This window comes from Centruroides vittatus, unplaced genomic scaffold, assembly GCF_030686945.1.
Source record: "Centruroides vittatus isolate TY-2023 unplaced genomic scaffold, ASM3068694v2 contig_864, whole genome shotgun sequence".
NCBI classification, from domain to species: Eukaryota; Metazoa; Arthropoda; class Arachnida; order Scorpiones; family Buthidae; genus Centruroides; species Centruroides vittatus.
The window spans coordinates 161,551-182,854 of NW_027122564.1; the positions used below are offsets into that span (position 1 = coordinate 161,551).

Genomic DNA, 21,304 nt, shown 5'->3' on the forward strand with positions numbered 1-21,304 from the left:
CAACCCGACAATAAAACTCAGCTACTTAGCTTAACTTAATCTTAATTCCCCTTTGAAAATTCGACAAATCAAATACTTAAGAACTATGAACAAAATCTCTTACAAACTAAACGTCTATCCGTCACCTCACTATACTAGGAACCTGTTTCCTCAATCCTTTCACTATTGTCAAATCGAATTCCTCTTTAAACACCTTGGACCACCTAATTCTCAATCTGGACTTCGCCTTGAATTTTTCACTCAGTAGTACACCTCGATCAGGAATCACCTCGATCATCTTCGGTTAGCGTGCTGGTTTTATGCTGTGAGGTGACGTCACAATTCAGCTAGGTTACTCCCCTTATTTACATACTTAGTTTTTCTAACATCAAATTTCTTTCTGGCAGCTTCAATTCTCCAACAAAATCTTACAACCCGTTTACAAAGCATTTAGCACAATTTTCTGGGATGTTTTATGATGGTTTAGTAAGTATTTCTTTTCTAGTGAGTGTTGTGAGTTTGCCGACAGGGTGCCGACTATGTCAAGAGGGTCGAGCGGTCCCAAAGGGTCGTATGTGGGCGATCGGCACTGAGACAGACTCTACGGTTACAAGAAACCGTTTATTTGACACGAAAGAAGCTTACAAGATTTCCGCGATCTTGGAAGTTCTAGGTCGGCAGCAGTCTCTGGGTCTTCCTCTCCTTTCGAATATAGTCTCATTTTGAAGGAGTGTCCCTAGGTCGCGAATGGCCAGTTCCCTCGACGACTCCTCGACTCCAGGACGATGCGGTCGACTTCCGTTGATGGAAAGATGTCGATCCGAGGTCGGGAGACGGAGACGAAGATGGGCACCAGACACACACACAACAATAGATCCGTCACTTGGAACTTTCGGGAGAAGAAGCCCTCGCGTCCTTGAATTCTCGGGTTTTATCTGTTTTCCTCCGATTCCGCTTTCCGATTGGTCTCTTCTCGTCACCTGGTGACAATTCGAAACCTTTCGAGGGCGCGGGAGAGGTCAAAATCGAAGTTTAATTCGATTCCCACTCGGAGATAGACGATCTACGTTTCCCCATTGTTCTATTGTTTAAAAGTTCGCGTCGTTTTCTTTAAGAAAAACTATTTCTAACTTCTATTTTTTTTTCCTCTAAAAAAAATAATTTTTTTCTAAAAATAAATGATTTTAACGCGAATTTCAGTGAGGTTCGGACCTATCCAGAGCCTCACAGTGTGGGGATTCCCCCTCCATTCTTTTTCTGCGGACTGTTTATTTCCGCTGGGCAGCGCAAGTGCGCGTGATTTTTTCCTACGGTGCTCGTTCTTTCGTGAGTTGGTTTATTATCTTCTTTTTTGGTTACTAATAAGAGAGTAGTGGAGAACTTTCGTCCTAATTAAACATAAGCCCCAAACAAAATATAATAAAACGAAAAATACTAATAAAATAAAAATAACGCTCGGACTCAGTTCCTTACAATCTTGGGGCAAAGGACAATAATTCTCTCTGATCACATACCACTGGTCTTTCTTAGTAACATCAAAAATGGAAGCAATCGCTTAATCAGGTGGGTGATGGAGCTCGTGGATTATGACATTGAGGTGCAACATGTTAAGGTTGTAAACAATAAGGTAACTGAATTTTTGTCGAAAAATGTTAATGAGGTATACTATGTCGAAATAGGGTTCATGAATCCTGCTGTTCCTGATAGGTACGAAATACGTTTGTCACAAGACAGAGACAAATTTATTGGATCCATTAAACGGGATTTAATGAGAACTTCTGATGGCAACGGCATAAGAAGTAGGATGCAGTATATAGTAGTGGACAAATGCTTATATAGGCAAAGTTATTTTAGAGCCCACGATGAGTGTTCCAGCCAGATCTGTGTGGGGGAAGACATTTCCAAGGAGTTGATTAAGGCAATTCCTAATGATAGTTTGTTGGGGCATTGGGGAATACAGAAGACAATGAGAAGCATCAAAAAGCATTATTATGTCTGAAACCTAAAGAATAAAGTGCAGGAAGTGGTTAGGTCCTGTGAAAGGTACAATCTCCACAAGGGGAAAGCCCCATTTCAGGAGAATGAGGTTGCTAATGCTCCTATCCAGATGACTGCTGTCGACATCACAGGGCCCCTTAGTACGATGAATCGGGGGAATAGTTTTATTCTTGTTATGATTGACATTTTCACTAAGTTTGTAGAAGTTCACCCCTTGAAAGATCAAATAGCATGGTCGATTAGTAATGCTACTTTTAACACAATAATTTGCCGTTATGGCACCCCTGAAGTTATCATCTCGGATAGGGGGACGAATTTTCTTTCATCCCTATTTTCCGATTATTGTAAGTGGCTTGGAATCAAGAGAAACAGACTACAGCCTATAGGTCGTGTTCAAATGGGTTATGTGAAAGAGTTAACAAATCATCAATAGAGATGATGTCAAAGTCCTCAGAGAGGAGAGGGGCAGAGTGGGATGAGACGATTTATCCAGCATGCTTCACTTATAATAACTCTTACTACTTGGCAATTAGCGAGTCGCCTGCATTCCTTTTATATGGAATAGACCCCCGCATTTCAAATTTTGACCAACACATAGATGAAAGTACAACTAATGAGTGTAGGACGTTTCTCATTACCAAACTTCGTGCTCTAAGGGAGACGGCAGGGAAACATGCTACCCAATTTAACGAGAAAAGAAGAGAGTACAGGAGTAAGGGGTGGAAATTGGAGAAGTTTTTGGTGGAACAAAAGGTGTGGGTAAAGAAAAATAAGTTTGTGGATAAATACAAGGGGCCCTTCTGTTTCATTAAAGCTGTGAATCCTACTATGTACTATGTGGAGAGATATAGCCTTAAGGACAGGGAGACTGTCCATGTCGATCATATAAAGAAAAAAGGAAGTAAAGGAAACCTAGAGATCATGAAACAGAGGATGAAGAGGAGGGTCAGGATGAGAACTGAAACAGAAGAATGAGGAACAGTGACGTTACAGCAAAGGGTGTTGGCAACGTCGATTCACGTAGGAATAGTGCTGATGAAGGTGTAAGTAGGGGGCCGTACAACTTAAGGCATCAAGAAATTGACTCATACATTACACTACGATAGTTAATCGCCTCAGAGGGGAGATATGTAGTGCTTCATGGCTATTATGTATTATTATTTTTTTTATCATTATCTTTGTTTGTTTTTCATTTATGTCGTGTTGTGTGTATGTTTTTGTATGGGTCCTTTTCTGTTTCCTTCCTCGATACCACAAGTTATCTGCTGGCTGGGCATTCAATTTGGTGACTGGCCTGTAGCGAGATCACGTGGGATGGAGTGACGTCGGTTAGCAGGGAGATATAAAAATGTGTGTAACCCATGCGAGACAGCTTTTTCCTCCTTGGAATTCTTTTTGTTCATGTGTGTTGGTGACCGGAAGACATAACAGGCTGTTAGAAATAGAACGAAGCAGAGGAGAATCAACCACCGCAGGATTGAGGAAGTTACAGTGCTGAAAGGTAATCTGTTTCCATCGAAGGAATTACTTGAAAGGAAGAAGGGATCACTGTCTAACAAAGAAGACTAACTATAGTGTTACAGTTGTCAACAATTGTTGTGTTACAAGAGAAAGTTCGTATATTTCATTGTATACTCTGTTCCCCAACTTTTACTTGGTGTTAATTTTTGTCATCGGGTTCGTAGCGATTATCGGGTAAAGGAGGGCTTCGTATTAGGAAGGAAAATTAGGAAGGGGACGATCAAATAGAATCAAGATTGTGACGCGATCGGATTCCATGACTGGATTGTGTATTATTATTTAATTGTGTATTATTATTTAATTGTGTTTTCGTCTCCAATAAACCTTTGTTTGTCAAACTATATGCTTCCACCAACTATTCGTTTTCTCTTTTTTTTGTTTCATTCCTTTTCTTTCAAACCTACAGACTACGTGCTGTGCTGAGCTCACAAGTGACAGTACAAAGATGTAGATAATTGAGAGTGGTGTTATAGGTAGCATGCAGCATACTTGGTATCACCATTTTAAAAACTCACTTTTGCTTATACAGTTCACCAATGTCATGCATAGCTGCTGGATACGTTTCATACACTGATGAACAATGCAGTCCTGTTCCACGCACGTCTGCCCAGAAGTGAGCTGTTATGCCATTCTGCTGATATTAAACCTGCTGTAATTCCAATGGCAAGTCATTGAACCATTTATTTACTATTGTGTGTAGAATATTAAGATAGCAGTCATTAGTTCTGATGCCATCAAAGAATATGGGACTAAAACTTTGCTCACTCTGAATACCATACTAGACATTTAGTGTAAAACATATTTGGTATTATATATTTTGTGTGCATAATGAAGTAAACTGTGGCTGGTAGTGCACATTATGAAGTTAAAAACTTCATTCCAGGAAAAAAATGTCTTGGCAGTCCACAAAATATGTCGATATGATAAGCCCTTCAATTTATTATAGCTGCATTTATTGGACTAATTAATTTAATCTCAAACAGTTGTATTAACTTCATCCAAAGAACAAAGCTCTAATATAAATACATCTCACTAACCTTATATAGCTTTGCAGATAAAAAATTTAGAATGTATCACGCATGTTTTTGACCCACTTTCTAGGGTCTTCCTCAGGTGTTCTATAAATATTTCCTGGTTTTATTCTAATTTTTAAAACTTCCAGTATCCAATGTTTTCTATCTTCAAAATTTTCAAATTTCTTAAAATTTCAATATTTGAAAGATGTATGCTTGTGTTAGTTGTTACAGCGTTTTACAGGAAACGCTGTAACAACTAGTGCAAGCGCACATCTTATATTTATATAATAGTACAGTTGCTTCCATCATATTCAAGGCAGTTTTATTTAAAAATTTAATCTCAAACAATTTCAGAATTCTACAAAAAAAATTTTTGCATTATTTTAAACTTGATATAATTGTTTTCTTATAAATATAACTTAAATTTTAGAATAGCATGTTTATGCTTTCATACACTCGTATTAATTGTAGATGTTGTAAAATATAAATAATATTTCTGTTTTGATTCAGATTAAACAAATATTAGATCAAAATTTTCCTATACATAAAATTTAATTTGTAAATTTATTCTAATAAATTCAAGTAGTAAATATAAAATAACATTATAACAACATATGCTACCAACCCAATAATTAATTACTGTATATCTCAGCAGATAAGACGATAGTTGAATCATAAAAAAGGCCCCCAAAATCCAGGGTTGTCTTATAGGACAGATACAAAAAATTAGATTGAAATTTATATAAATTAAAACCATTATAAAAAAACGGACAAACCGTAATTATTTACTAGTAGAGAGTAGGGTATGTGCACAAAATAGAATAGCTCATACGACGTTTTTGTGAATAGTTAAGGTCATTACCCGAATGCCGAATCAGTGCAAATGCTAGCAACAATCGCAAGGCAGTGCTGCCAGATGCAAAAAAATAAATTTGTTTATTCTGGAAAATTACAAATAGGACATAATTCCGTATACACTATACAGTTTTATTATTCAGATGATGATTGCTGATCTAAACTATATTCATAGGTCGTTGATAGTTTGGGATCGTCTTATAGGACAGATATAAGCTAAAACTATGAAACTTTGACGAAAATTTATACCTCGTCTTATCTGCCGAGATATATGGTAGCCTTAAGCAGTAGTCCAATAAAGGAATCTGGCTGTTCATTTGATATTTAAAAACATTAATATGCTTTGTGCATTATTTCATTTAAAATTTTTACAATATATTAAAAGTATTGAAACATATAAATTTCTTTTGTATATTTCATAGAATAGATTTATAAAATAAAGCTTACTTTTTTTCCCATTTGGATCAATACAGCATTTACGCATAACATAGCCTTTCTTATATTCAGTTGCTGAATTTGGATTAGGAACCTAAAATATCAAACATAGAAAATATTTTCTTATCAGAATAAAGATATTTTCACATTATCATATCAAGAATGTCATCATCCTTTCAAAACACTTCCAGTGTTAGTGCCATCGCATTGATTTTTCTTGTATGTAAAATTTGGCACCGTAAAAATGATAAATCAAGTGACAAAACTGCTTGTTTAAGGATACCAAAAATTATTTATTTTGGGTCATTCTGTTTCAGTCTCACTTCAGGTCATCACTGAGGATATCTCAAAGTGAAGTTAAAGATATATCAACATAAATAATTTTTGGTGTCCCTAAGCAAATAATTTTTGTTTCTAGTTTCATAATTGATTTTTCTGTATCTGAACACTTGAAAAACTAATATAGTTTGTTAAGTATTTGAAAAACTGATATTTCTTATATCTTAAATTTTCAAATATTTTATTTTATTTTATGAAAATATTAACATGAAAAAGGATGTACTTCATAAACATTACAATCAACCGTTAAATTTAAAAGAGAAAAGGAAATATACTGTATAAATTAATCAAATGAAATAAATGTAGATATAGGGACAGAAATACTAAAGTATATAAAAAAATAAAAGATTAATAGAGGAGCTATTTCCAGTTAGCATACTAAATGGAAAAATATATTAAAAAACAAACAGGATTAACAAAACTTAAATTTTGCACAGACAAACACAAACACACACACACACACACACACTTTAGATGTCAAGATAATAATAAGATAAAACTAAAAAAAAAAAAAGAGTCAAACGATGTATGTATGGAAATAAAAATTTTTTGTGAAGTAAATAATGGGTAAGACTGGAATAATGTTGATTATGGTATTAAACAATGAATTAATTGAATAAAAAACAAAATTATATAAAAAATAAACTTTTTAATATTTTATCCAGAAATAAAGGAGGTACTCAAAACTTTTCTGAATGCTGAATAATCAAACTGAAGCCATACTATATATTAATAGTTAAGAGTGAGAAGGAATAAAGGATATTATAAGAGTCAGAAATCTCTGAAAAACAGTATGAATTTATGCCAAATAGCTCAACAATAAAATCACATACCTCTTTATTGTAAAAAAACTTTTTTATTATTGAAATTTAAAAAAAAATGAGCAAAGATCTTATCACTTCATCTACATAAATTATATGACAACATCTATATGAGTTAATTTGAAGAGCATTAAAGGAAAAACAAAAATAATGTAGTAATTAACTTTAATACACAAATTTCTAGTTAATTATTAGAATTATATATATATTTTTCTCATTCATCATGAAAATGTCCTTAAAATTCAACAATTTTCACAAATTCAATGATACAATAACGAAATGTTAAATAATCTTGTATTTAATGAAATGCACTTTTACTACAAATGAAGACTTCTTCAATTTAAAATGAAATATATATTTAAAATTCTTTTTGAACAGTTTGTTTTATTTTTAAACAAATTAAAGTAAATATATCAACATCCTGAAGCCTGATATTTTAGTAATATGCCAAATTATAGGATTAAATCAGGATACTTTACTGCTATTATTTTTAATTAAATTCTAAATAATTTGGTATTAGAGGTAGGCATTGGATGCCATCTCTTATTAAATTTAATAATTATAATTAAATTAATATTTAATAAATAATTTAGAATATTCTGGAAGAAAAGAATCAGTCTGGAGCAGGACTCAAACCTACAACTCCCACTTACTGTGCAGATGCATTGCCAGTTATACTACCTGGACCTGAATTCAGATCTTCCCTTCCAGACATATTTAATTTTGATATAACCATCCTTGGTTACTTACAGTTTAGAATTTAATTAAAAATAATAGCAGTAAAGTATCCTGATTTAATCCAGTAGTCTTTTGGCATACAAATTAAAGTAAAATATCTTATTACTAATATTTTAAAAATAGTATGGAAATAAGTGAATTTTCTCCATTTAACATAATTACAAAGATATGATTATAAAATACATTATTACATTATATATATAATTTAAAAACAATTATTACATTTTTGAGTATTGACATTATCATTATGTTGGTAAATTGTGCCTTTCTCCATTGATACCACTACCTTGTACTATACTAGACCAAGGCAAAACTATTGAAAAAAATTGTTGTGTTTTTGACATATATATAAGTATTTATGAATATTCTGACTAAATGATGTGCTTAGAATAGCTTCTTTCTGCAATATAATAAGAGGGACAAAAAAGTGCCTAAAATACATTTCCCAAACTAAATGACATAATTTAGTTTGGTATATGGTTTCGTTAAAACAAGCTATCATACAAGTATTATAAATGTACGTGCTGTTGTAAAGCACTATTGTTTCTATAATAGATTTTTATGTAGTGTATATGATATGATGCCTGTGCAAGTAAGAGCTAAAGATGTGATAAATACCTCATCTATTCTCCACGGATCTTTATTTCAAAGCAGATTTCTAATCATTTTTTCAGTATATGTATTTTATAGTTTTGTATTCAATACTCACATCCCTTTTTGTATTGTTTTAGAAAACTTATGCAATAGTTTCTTCCAAAGCACTTCACTATACCAGAAATATCCAACACAAACTAAAATTGTGCTGAATATTTCTGCTATAGTGAAGTGCTTTGGACTTAATTAAATCCAGTTTTCACAAGTTATGTTAGTTATCAATACTTTCTTTTAAGGAAGACACATATCAAATACTAAATAATATTGTTTTATTTAGGAAATGCATTTTGGACACTCTGTGCCTCTTCAATTCCTTTAACAGATACTTTTTACTAGTTTCTATTTTCTGAATTAAGTAAGAAAAGAAAAAGAATAGAAAAAATCAAATATTTAAAACAAACATTATACTAAAGTTAAAAAAAAATGAAACTAGTAAAAATAATTTGTAAAAGGGACTGAAGAGGGACGAAAAAGTATCTCAAATACATTTCCCAAACTAAATGACATAATTTAGTTTGGTATATGGTTTCGTTAAAACAAGCTATCATACAAGTATTATAAAACATTTTATGTTAAGAATGTTTGGGAATAGATATATTTATGCTGTACATGATAGCATTTTTTTTTCTCCTATATGCACACTCCTACTCTCACATGAACGTAATATATAGTAAACAATTCCTGCAACATTCTCAATATTTTCTTTTTTGTTATTTTTAACATTGTTTATATAATTACTTAAATTATTATTAAACTCTACTAAATCTATACTATTGTTTGAAGACATTGCAAAAGTATTTCTACAAAAAACAAGAAACAGTTAAATACTGCTCATTATCAGTATTAGTTCTTTAAATTAATACTAAACCTGATCCACAGAAGATATCATCATATAAGTTAAAAAATCTCCATGAAAATTGCCTCACATTATGTATATTTGCTTTGTTTTAATATATATGTTGTGAACTCTGAGATATAGTTTTGTTCCTCAGTGTGTTTTCTAGAAATATAATAAGTGTTGGGTGGGTACTACACATAGAGCCCATCCAACACGTCTACATTTCTACAAAAAGAAAACTGGTTAAAACTGTCATAGATAACACAATGAAAAATTTGTCCATGATTCCCATTGGCACTACTAAGCTTTTTTAAATTTTTCCTGTAGTCTTTCAGTGCATTGTGGTGACTGTCAAAAATTGAATGCAACATCCAGAAAGCACTTGCTGTTTATCAGATTATGTTAATTGTTGTATTAACATAGAAAACTTATTAACCTAAAGTAATTTGCTTAGTTAAGTAACTAAATGTTAAGTTATTTAGTGATTTACTAAAATTTAGCTCCTAGTATAATGCATTTAATATTTATCCTGTAACATGAAAGATTAAATATTTTTATTATTAATGTCAACAATTTTCTAAGAATTCTAAAAATAAAACTAGAGAAAAAAATATTATTTTTTATATGTAAATTGTACAACACAACATATTACAATTATAACATACAATTATACAACACTGTGAAAGATTTTAGTCTGTATCTCTGTGTTACACACCACAGTGTTATTAGAAGAAGTCGTTTATTGTGTTATGTAAATTATAATTGCAATACCTTATCACATATGATTTATATGATATAATTACAATTGATATTGTAACAAATTAATTATTTTGCAAAGAATACAGTTATTTATATGGGAATGAATATGTAAGTAGGAACTGATATGTGAAATTAATTCAGTAATCAAATGGAGAGAATGAATAATAACTAATCTCTATAACTCAAAACTCTATAACTAATCTGTCTACCATTAAAATTAAAATATAGTCGGACCAGTTTAAAAGTACAACTTTGGTATTGAGTATTATTTTAATTACAGTAGAGCGTCGATAAGTGGAACGTCGGTAAGTGGAATGGCCGGAAAGTGGAACGATTTTCAGTCGGACTGTGTCGTGCTGAATCGAATGTTTTTGATACTAAATTTACTTCTAAAGTATAATTTTCATGTTTTTTATATTCTTTAATATATTTATTTTGTTTGTACAAAATGCAGAAATAATTTTTAACGATACGATAACCTCGATGATTATTATAAAAATTTTCGTTAGGCTTAAAATCGACGAAAATTCAACACGAAGCGACACGCAACGGAGAAAAATTCAACAGGAAGCGATACGCAACGGAGAAAAATTTGAACATCGGACAGGTTAATGTATTTTTTCGTACAAAGTCGGAAACTGGAACAAATCATTAACTGGAAGGACCCGAGTCCCCAATTGGTTCCACTTTTCGACGCTCTACTGTACTGTATTTCTTGAATAATCCAAGCACTTTTTTCCAAAAATTGTGACAGAGTCAAAGTGCACAATTTATTCAAGACAAATTTAGTGATGCTGTCCTATGACGGCATATTTCAGTCAGTATAGTATTTTAGCTTACTTTGCTAATGGTAAATTTCATTTATTAACTAAATGACTTTGCTTACTATAATGACTGTATATAGTCAATAATCATGAGCAATACTATTAAATGGATTTGTGTAACTAATTTGTGAAAATGAGGATAAATGAAGCTAAATATATAATGGAGACTTTATGGTAAATAGTCTTTATATCTACTGTATATTACCTCTCATTTTAAGCTATTGGTCTGTTAGTAGTTTTTCATTTTCAATTTAAATTAAACAACATAAAGAAGTCTTATTTTCATTTAATTAGTAAGTTAATTCATTATAAAATACATGATTACAAATTTCAGATAGTTTATCTTTATCAGATATACAACTAATTTATTTTTCCCCTTCAGTATTTTATTTTTTAATACCACATGGACTTGTAAACTAAGTGTTAATACTGTGGCCGTCAGCCATGCGTGTTATATATTTTTGTATATTTTTAATTGATTTAGTTTTAAGTTCTTTCCTTTCTCTTTGTTTAAAAGACTCTTTCTAGAACATTCTCTCTTAACCCTTCTCCCTTTGGGGTAAGACTACCAATTCCCGGAACACGTGAAAACAAAAAAGGGTGTTAAGCCTGGAGGCAAAACGGTCGGAGAGAGGTCAGTTTTGGGACGGATCCTGAAGAAAAAGGCAAGGAGAAGGCAGTGCTCCCAAATGCAAAGATAGAGTAAAGAAAGATCATAAAAGAGGAATAAAATGAGATGGGACTGCGAGGTGCCGAGGGATCAGAGAGAGAAGACAGAACAGTGAACATTCAATAGAAAATTGAGACAAGTAAGAGACAAGGAGGTCTACGGCCAAAATAATTTAAAAGAATCTAAGAGAAAGGAGAATAGACTTGAACATGGTGTATTACCCTAGGATACATCGACAAGAAAACCCCAGGTATTTCTTTACCTTCTCATTACTTGGTCCTTAATGCTTATTCCCCATCCTTTCTATTTCCTTTAGTTGTAAAGTAGTTTGTAAGATAGTTGTAAGTTAGATTTAGTTAGATTGTCCTGCGTTTATGTGTCGTGCATTAAGAAAATTTTGATGGTTGGATAAAGTAATGTTCAACGCCTGTGTACAGTACCTGAAATAATCTAGGGTTGACAAGAAGTTGGGATCTAAATAAACAAAAGAACCAGTTCGTTGAGAAAAATAAAGTATGTTGTGTTACAAATTTGTATCAAAGTCTATTTTATTATACTATTCTGCTTGCAGGATACAGTACATCTCATATAACAAACATCACAATACACTAGAATCTTGTTTTAATGGATTGCTTGGAGTGTTGAAAATCATTCATTGTTCTGAAAATCTGTTATATTGTGAACAATGAATTTCTTGCACTCCCAGGAAAATATCCCTTATTCAAAAAAATTTTCGTTTTTTAGACCTTCTACATAAAAAAACATTTATACTCAAAATTATTCAGCCTCTTGAGATTTCTATCCTTTTTTTTATATAAACACATATATTACAAGATCATACATTATGCTGTAACAAAGCTGACATAAACTGTATATATTATAGGCCAAAAAGCAACAAAGTACATATGATCATTAGCACTTCATGATATGTTAAAAAACTCGTCCATCTTGGTTCACTTTGATGATGCTGTGATGATAAATGTTTCTGGGCTTTCTTCGTGGCATCATCAGTATGAAATGTTATTGTTACATGAACATGATTTCAAGGTATGATATTCCCAATCACACGTGTGTGCAACAAAGCTGTGGCACACCTTTGCTGCACACACATGCATATCTGGAAGTGTTAAGCTGGAAGTAGTTTTCCTCCACTAATCAATGCACTACAAGAGCACACTAATGTGTGGCTGAAATGTTAGCAGTGAGAACTGTGACAATTATGCACTTAGTTTTCACAGCATGCAACATATTTTTTTTTAATTCAATATCCAGAAACAGTGATTTAGTAATTAAAAATAAAAAAAAATATGATGGAACTAGAAAAAAACTCCATTATTCCAAGTTACGAATATGCTAAAAAGAGGTAAAATTACATTGATTTGACAGGACCTGCAGAAAAAATCTGTTATTCTGCAATCTGTTAAAATGAGATTCTACTGTATATTGAATGCTACAAAATAGCAAAAGTGTAGATTGCTAATGTGTTATAATTATAAATTAATAAAATTTGTTAAATATATAATAAATTAAATTTGTCAAGCTTTTTCTATTTTTAACAGTATCTTAAAAAATGGGGTGCATAGATTAATTGAGTAAATACAGTATTATTAAACAAATATTAAATTACATACAACTAAATTTAATAAAAAAGAAAGTAAATGAAACAGAAGCTGCTAACTGAAAAAATTTGTTATAGATACTTGAGATGGAGCATATGTGGCTTCTATGTGGATTAGAAAATTGCATTTGATCTCAAAATTTGATTGATCAATTTTAATTAAACTGCCACTTTCCATTAATTGTGATGAATATGATAAAAAGTGGGAGTACATGACTTTGTTTTCAAGATACAGTGGAATCAAAGTGACAATGTCTTTGCTCTCTGATGCAACTGAGCATGACTAAGAAATTTGGGGTAAAAAAAAAAACAGCATTGTGTTCACCTAACAGAAAATAGGCATCAAAGATGAACAAAACATAAGAATACTTAACTGCACAACACCCCAAAATGAATACAAACAGTGCGACTCACCAGTCAACTGGTTAATGTGAGTCGCACTGTTTATAAAACATAAGAACATTTGGCATTTGGCATTGATTGCTTTGTTCTTATGTTTTGGATCACCTCTCTGTGTTGGCAATTGCAAGGATTATCTCTCCATGGCCAGCAAGTACAAGGATTGTCTCTTCCATGCCTAGCAAGTGCAAAGATCACTTCTTTCTTTCCAATTCTGGTCTCAATTCTATTCTAATATGACAAAGTTGCACAATGTCCTAAGTTCTTTTAAAGTGCAAATGCAATTATTTTGAATTTAAAGTAATTCTGATATTATATAGAGATAAAACTTCTTCGCTATCTTTTGAGTGCTGCTAGGAATAATAATGCTTTTGTGCTTTCATTGCTTTAAAATTATAAGCATTTTCTATATCTGAAAAGATAGTTAACTAAGATATTTTTAATTAACTTTTATATTTCTTCATAATTATCATTTGTAAAAGTAAATGCTGATTTGTCATGAAGTTTAATCTGATATGATAATGTTACTTAAAATTATGAAACCATCCACGAGAAAATATTGTTTTGAATGTTCAGCTCTTTTAGCAAGTTTTTCTTGTTTCAATAATTATAAAGTTACTAATTATTAAATTTTAATGTTTCCAAAACCATTCAAGCAACTGACCGCCTAGTTTATGAGAAAGTACCTGTCTATTTCCTTTAAATTTGATTAATTTTTGAATCATCAGCAGATTACTTCGAAACTTTGCATATTGTAGAATAATGGATGGAAGCTGACAGTTTAAATTCATTTTTTGCTCAGGTAGCAATTTCTTTTGGGTGAGAAGCAATTCAGATATGAACTTCTGCTCAGTGGCGTAGTGTGGGTGTCAGCCGCCCGGGGCGGAGGAAAATTTCGCCACCCCCTTATTTAGGTATAAGTAATGAAAAATTCTGTACTCATTTCAATCGGTCTGAATCATAGATGGGACAAAAATATGAAACGAAATGGTTCAAAGCTTTACAAGATATTATTATTTATTGTGAAATTTTGCCACCCCCTAAAAGTGCCGCCCAGGGCGGGCCGCCCCTGCCGCCCCCACTATGCTAAGCCACTGCTTCCGCTGTAGTAAGAGTTTTGACCATAAGATAAAGATTTGCACTTCTTAGCTTTCTTTCCCATGTCTGAAGTACAGTAACCTAATAAAATATTAGCAATAAAGACTTTTATAACCAAAGTAGTTAAAAATGAATTAATATTTATATAGGCATGTAAACTAAAATTCCAGAATAACTTTTTCCATTTTTTTTCTGCATATGCACATAAAAAAAGAAACATAACATGAAGATTTTTAGTTTTCTTATTCAATTCCAAATATTCTTTATCTAAAAATTGTTTGACTTTGGAAGGTGTAAGAGGACAAATGTAGAAAAATCATTGGAAATTGTTATGAAATGATTGCCATAATTAATTGAGCTAATTAAGTGCTATTATTAATAATTAACTGTAAAATAATTTGGTACTAGAGGTAAATGTTAGAATCACTCTGAGTCTGGATAGTGGAACTGGTAACACATCTACATGAAAAGTGGAAGTTGCAGGTTCGAGTCCTGCTCTGGGCTAATTCTTTTCTTTCAGAATATTCTAAATTAATTTGTAATTATTATAATTATTAAATTTAATAAGAGATAGCACCTAATGCTTAGTGATGATTATATATGTATACATACACCATGCTGGAAAATTTTTATACTTGAAATTTGCTGAAAAGTAAACTTTTCACTGTATGAGCATTCCAAAAAGCATGATACTTAATATAAGTAAAAGAGTGGATGAAACAAAAACACTATCTATAGCTGAAGGAAGTGAAAGGGTTAAAATAACTAAAGCAAAGCATAAGCAGCTAACCAATGCCACCATTGGTAAGGTGAGCCACTCTCTCTGTATGCTAGATTGAAAGACTAAAATATCCTACATACATGTGCAAGAGATATTAAAAGAAAGAAATATTGTTATTAGGAAAAAAATTTCTGCACCCAAGTATATTGTAAAGCAGCTAGAAACTAGATTACTCCAATGGAGACCTGTGGTCCAAAAAGCAACCTGGATGTTGTTAAGGATGATATGTCTTATTTTATACTGAATGCTCTGAATCTGTGGGAAAAAAGTTTTTACTGTAAAAGAGGAAAGGATGTTATGTTGGAAATAAAGTTCAACGTCATGCAAAGTTCCCAACAAAGGATGTGGTGTGAGTAACTGTGACTCCTCATGGGTAGTCTCAGCTTTCATCTAAAGTTTCCATTAACATGGAAGTATATAGTACAAATTGCATGAAAAAGAAACTAGTTCCATTATTGAAGAAAAACTTTCCAAATGGTGGTGATATATTTTGATCAGATACAATAACATCCCACTACACTCAAGACACAACTGCTGCTTTTGACCAACATGAAATACAGTACATTCCTCATGAAAACAATGTGACTAATTGAACAGTTTTGATACCAGTTAAAGCAAAAAGTAGATGACAAAGAATAGGGGTCAATTCCACTGCAGAACTTTGCAAAAACTTTCAGAACAAGCTCTGCCAATTTATGATGGAGAACTGTGGTGTACCCAAAGGGAGACCAAAGGGCTCCAGCACCCTCCAAAGAAAAAGGAGAACTAGAAAATTTTTCAAAAATCTTTTCCTAATTAAAATTCATGTTTTTATTTGTATTGTGTCAAATCTTCTATGTTTATATTATTTATAAGAATTTACCAGTCACATAAGGTGGTATTTTATTGAATTCATATTAAAATTTTATATCCGTTCAACTTGGCTCCCTCTAAGATTAAATCTTGAATGTGCACTGATTGAGAATTTCCAAAATATGTGAAAACAAAGTCCATAAACTCTTTTCTAACCTTTGTATCCAGTACTTCCTTTACTGTCCAAAAACAAACGTTTTTGGCCTCACTTGAGGTCTGCTTCAGGTTAGTCGAACAAAAGAACAAAAGAGAACTGGTTTCCAAATTATTTGAATTAATCCTCGAGGAACTTTTAGTTTTAAAATATATTTAAACCTAATTTTGAATATATGCGTGCACTATGTAGCGTTGCCGTTTTCGTATTCTTCGCATACGTAACACCATGTGTATGAAAGGGCATTGCCGTCCTTAAAGTTTATGCATTTTCCTACTTGGCTGGCCCTGTATATTTCCAGGGCTTCGAGGGCCCTGATGTCATCCGTCTAAAAGACTGTATTTATCAATCTGGCGTTGGATAGGTTCGCGTGGATCAGTGGCATAGATGGATAAGGTGGTGGTGCAACGAGTTTATATCGTATCTGTGCTCCTTGATCCTCTGTTGGATAGAACGTTTAGTGGAGCCACTGTATACCAATTCACGCCCAAATCTGTCATCTCTCACTGGAATACTATATACACCCGGAGCTCGAAGTGGGTTCATTTTGTCCTTGGCGTTGCGCAACAATTTATATATATCTTGGGACCTTTTGTACGCCATTCTGGTACCAGTTTTGGTTGCCATTTCCTTATATAAGGTCTGTAGTCGCCGATTGTATTCTACCACCACGTATCGGCTGGCCGGTTCCTGAATCCGATCCCCATGCGTAATGGTTGTACCTTGCATATCCCGTGGTCTGGATTAGGCTCGTGCTAGCTTTCATATTAGTTTCTTTTTGTACCCATGTGCCATCGCGATGCGTTCTATCTTCTGTAGCTCCATCCTAGTATCCTCCAACTTGGAAGGGTGTGTATATGCTCTTCTAACTAAAGCACGAAACGCTGCGATTTTATATGTGTAAGGGTCGGCTGATTTTGCTGGAATAAACCATGGGATGTAGCCAGGTTTATAGTATATACCCGTTTCAATCCTTCTTCCATTTAGTCTGATGTTGATATCCAAGAAGTGGGCATTGGTGGTAGACATTTGGTCCATTTTAAGGGTCAACCCGTATGGATTGTTGTTCATGCGACTTAAAAAATTATTGATGTTTGTTTCCGTTTTCCACAGGATAAATACGCATCTACATATCTTTTATATGTACGGCAACGCCCTTTCATACGCATGGCGTTACGTATGCGAAGAATACGAAAACAGCAACGCTACATAGCGCACGCGTATATTCAAAATTAGGTTCGAATATATTTTAAAACTAAAAGTTCCTCGAGGATTAATTCAAATAATTTGGAAGCCAGTTCTCTTTTGTTCTTTTGTTTGACTAACCTGAAGCAGACCTCGAGTGAGGCCGAAAACGTTTGTTTTTGGACAGTAAAGGAAGTACTGGATACAAAGGTTAATGGATTAAAAGAGTTTATGGATTAAATAAACCGGTAGTCAGACTAGTAGATTGGGCGTGAAAACAAAGTTTGAAAAACAGCAGATTTTAGAGTGGATTCAATTTTGTTAAACTAACTGACTGTTCAAATATGTTTTTTAAAATTTATTTTATGTGAATGTTTATTTTGTAAACTCAAAATTTCCTAAGTAAATTCATTTTCATATTCTGGACTTTTTGTTTACACATCCTTGGTCACCTTAAGACAATACTTATTCTTAAAAATGAAACAAAAACCAGTGTGTTTGACATTAACTGTTTGTAGCATCAAGTGTGACTTTATATAACATTTTAGGCAGTTCTAGCAAATAACTGTGACTAGACTTTACAGACTTTAGCATCATTGATTTTAAAAAGACTAAATTGGTATTGGTATTTTAATGACTTAAGAGAGGATGCACTTTTATAAAGGATGACTTTAGACAGGTCTGACTGTACCATAATTTCCTGACCCACAAGACAGAAAATTGCTAAAGCAAAAATAAAAGCATTGCACAACATGTAACACTGTATACCCAGCACCTTTGAATTGCCATTAAAAACATGTCACTTAACTCATATGCATTTTCGAAGGCGTCATCTCAGGCACTTTTCCCCCCCTTTTTTTTTCATTTTATTTCTATTAGTAAATCATAGTACATGTAATTATAAAATAAGTGAAATAAAAAAAAATGAAATACTTGAGATAAAACCACCTAAACTGCATTAAGTATCGAAAATAATAATAATATTAATTATACCTGTTCAACCAATGACGAACTCCCTTATATGGTAAAGATCTGATGGATTATAATGGCAGGCCATCCAATGAGAGGCTAAAATTCTGTTTCGTTCATCCAATTACTGTTTAGAAAATGTTATGTAAAAATTTATTTTACTGATACCTTCTAACTCGAAAGTTATTTAATATTTTAAATTGTATAAAAATGTTACTTAATAAATATAAAATGGATTTCTACACTGTAGAGTTTAAAAAATGAAGCTAATAAAACAAAACAATAATGATATCAACTCTAGTTTTGATTTCATTAGAAAATGGAAAAAGTAATGTTGTGTGTAAACAAGATAAAATCTTACACAGTCATAAAGATAATTATTTTAGTAAACAAAATTCACTTTTTAGCATTAATTATTAATTTGCATGTTTTAATCAATGAAACTAATTTTTGATGACTAACCACTCATCAAAAATATTTTGAAAAATTCATCTTTCATTGGACAGACTACAGGTTAAATATACAGGTTAGGCAAAGTAGGTATACAGTTGAGAAATACATATGTTTGGTGTTCATTATTATTATTTTTATTATCTTTTATTAGTTTGTATTCCTTATTTGTAATTTAATTTGTACATAAAAGTAAATGTTTTTTCTTCCTATTTTCTCCCTGTATGTTTTTTTCCATAATAACAACTGTATACACTAAGACTCTCGCTTAATGCAGGGGTTGCATTCGTAGACGACAAAGCACTAAATGAAACAGCATTACATGAGGTCATTTTAACATAGAGTAAATAGGGAAAGGGGAACACACAACCAAAAACAAACAAATTTTACTTTAATTTTAAGTTATTTTTATATTAAATTGTATAATAATATATGTTAAATAACACATAAACATATGCACACAGAAATGTAAAGTTCATTTTTTGTGATGAAGGTCCTGACTTTTCTGAAATTTTTGTTTTTTGCAATAAAGTCACAAAGTTTCATTTGTCACTTTTTTTCTTTCCTTAAGCAAATGTCGGTAGCAGAAGATTGCATCCAAAATGCCTCTTTTGCTTTTGCACTCCTTTTGAAATCTGGATCGTTCACTACAATTTGATCAACAATTTCAGTTATCATTACCAAACTTTTACTAAGAAAATCTGTAGGAAAATTTTTTGGGTTCTTTGTTTTCAGAATCTCTATTTTCCAGTTCTACTTGAATTCGTTGTTCTGCCAGTTCTTCAAGGTTGTTGTTGGTAAGGCTCTCACCAGAAACCTGCTGTATCTTCTCAATATCCTGCTCATCTACATCTCCTAGTTCTGCTGTATCGATAAGGTTGAGTTTGGTCAACCTAATCGATACAGCGAGAGGCTCCTCTTGTTGAGAATTCTTGGATACCTTCAGCCATAATTTCTTCCACACTTCGTTCGTGTATTTATCAGTTAATTCTTGCCAAGCAAAGCTGATATTGCTTATGGCATCCATGATGTTATATTTGCACCAAACAAACATAGATTTAAAGAAAGAACACCCTTTTGTCATCTTTTGCTGATCGGATTGTGTTCATAAATAATTGTATTATATACGAATCAATGAAACGCTGCGATAATTTAAATTGGCATAAATTTTGAGTTTTTTTTAGGCTTCGAGCAGACTGTGTTATATCAAATCAACGTTAATTGAGGCAGCGTTAAGTGGGGTCTTAATGTACCTACTTTTGTATCCCCCCATATAATACTAATAATAATAATAATTATTAGGCCTTCATAACAGCACATACATCATACTTCAGAGAGCTACCATACTAAACACATTTACATAGAAAATTTTTAAACACAAATACGAACACAAAAAGTGTGTAAACAAAATAATAGCTTGTTCTATAGTTTGCTTTTGCCTTGACTGAACATAGTATTAGGCACTGGTATATAAGGCAAGTAAATACAATCCACCAACACAATAATAATAATAGATGCTAAAATTCAAAAAAATTAAATAGACAAAGGTTTTGATATACTGATAGATAATATTTTTAGTATTTTTGATCAAAGAGTTGGGACCAAAATAAGTTTATGGAGGCCAGTGTGGTTCTTATTCAAAATAAGTACTACACCAGATAATAAATAAATACTGATTTTGGGCAGATAACCCACAGAAGATTGCAAAAACAAAAACAAATCCTTTGTATAACATGCCCTACCTTATACCCTGCACCTCTGGGTGGCTGTTGAAAACACAGGAAGATAATTACTGGTATACAGTTTAGAGCTGCCATCTCAAGCATTAAAATATTACTTTTCCTGTTTTATTTCTGTTAACAAATTATTATAGATATACATAAACAACCAAGCTAAAATATTCTATAATAATCATATTAATTTCTGAGTTATTTGGGTAACAGTTTGGCTAACTATTAATAATTAATATAAAGTCATTTTTTCTAAAGGTAGGTAGTTATACTACCAGTCTAGTACATTTTAGAATAATCACTTCAGCACAAGAAAAACTTTCTTCATTAATTCACTGTTATTATTTGACATTAATGTTACTTAATGACAATGTGATTTTAAACAGCAATACCTAAAGTGTAACAATGAATCATTCCACTATCTTTATGGGACATGCTATTTATTAGTGATGATCTGACACATTTTGCAAACTAAAATTTATGATAGTTAAAATTGTTAATTAGAAAAGCAATATGTTAGAATCTCTGAATTATTAAGATTTAAAATAAGGATTTTGGTTCTCAGAGTACGTCATTTAATTATTTAATACATCCTGGTGTTTTGTGGTGGTGTTTTTTTTA

General features: G+C 32.2%; 1 protein-coding gene across 4 annotated transcripts in view; it reads right to left on the bottom strand.

Moving 5' to 3' along the window:
• LOC136982824 (PH and SEC7 domain-containing protein 1-like) overlaps positions 1-21,304 on the bottom strand; it is a 158,441-nt gene that overhangs the window by 24,342 nt on the left and 112,795 nt on the right. For all 4 annotated transcript variants that reach the window (XM_067279351.1, XM_067279350.1, XM_067279352.1 and 1 more), the window contains exon 8: positions 5,817-5,898. In XM_067279351.1, the coding sequence (XP_067135452.1) occupies positions 5,817-5,898 (82 nt within the window). The remainder of the gene's footprint in view (positions 1-5,816; positions 5,899-21,304) is intronic.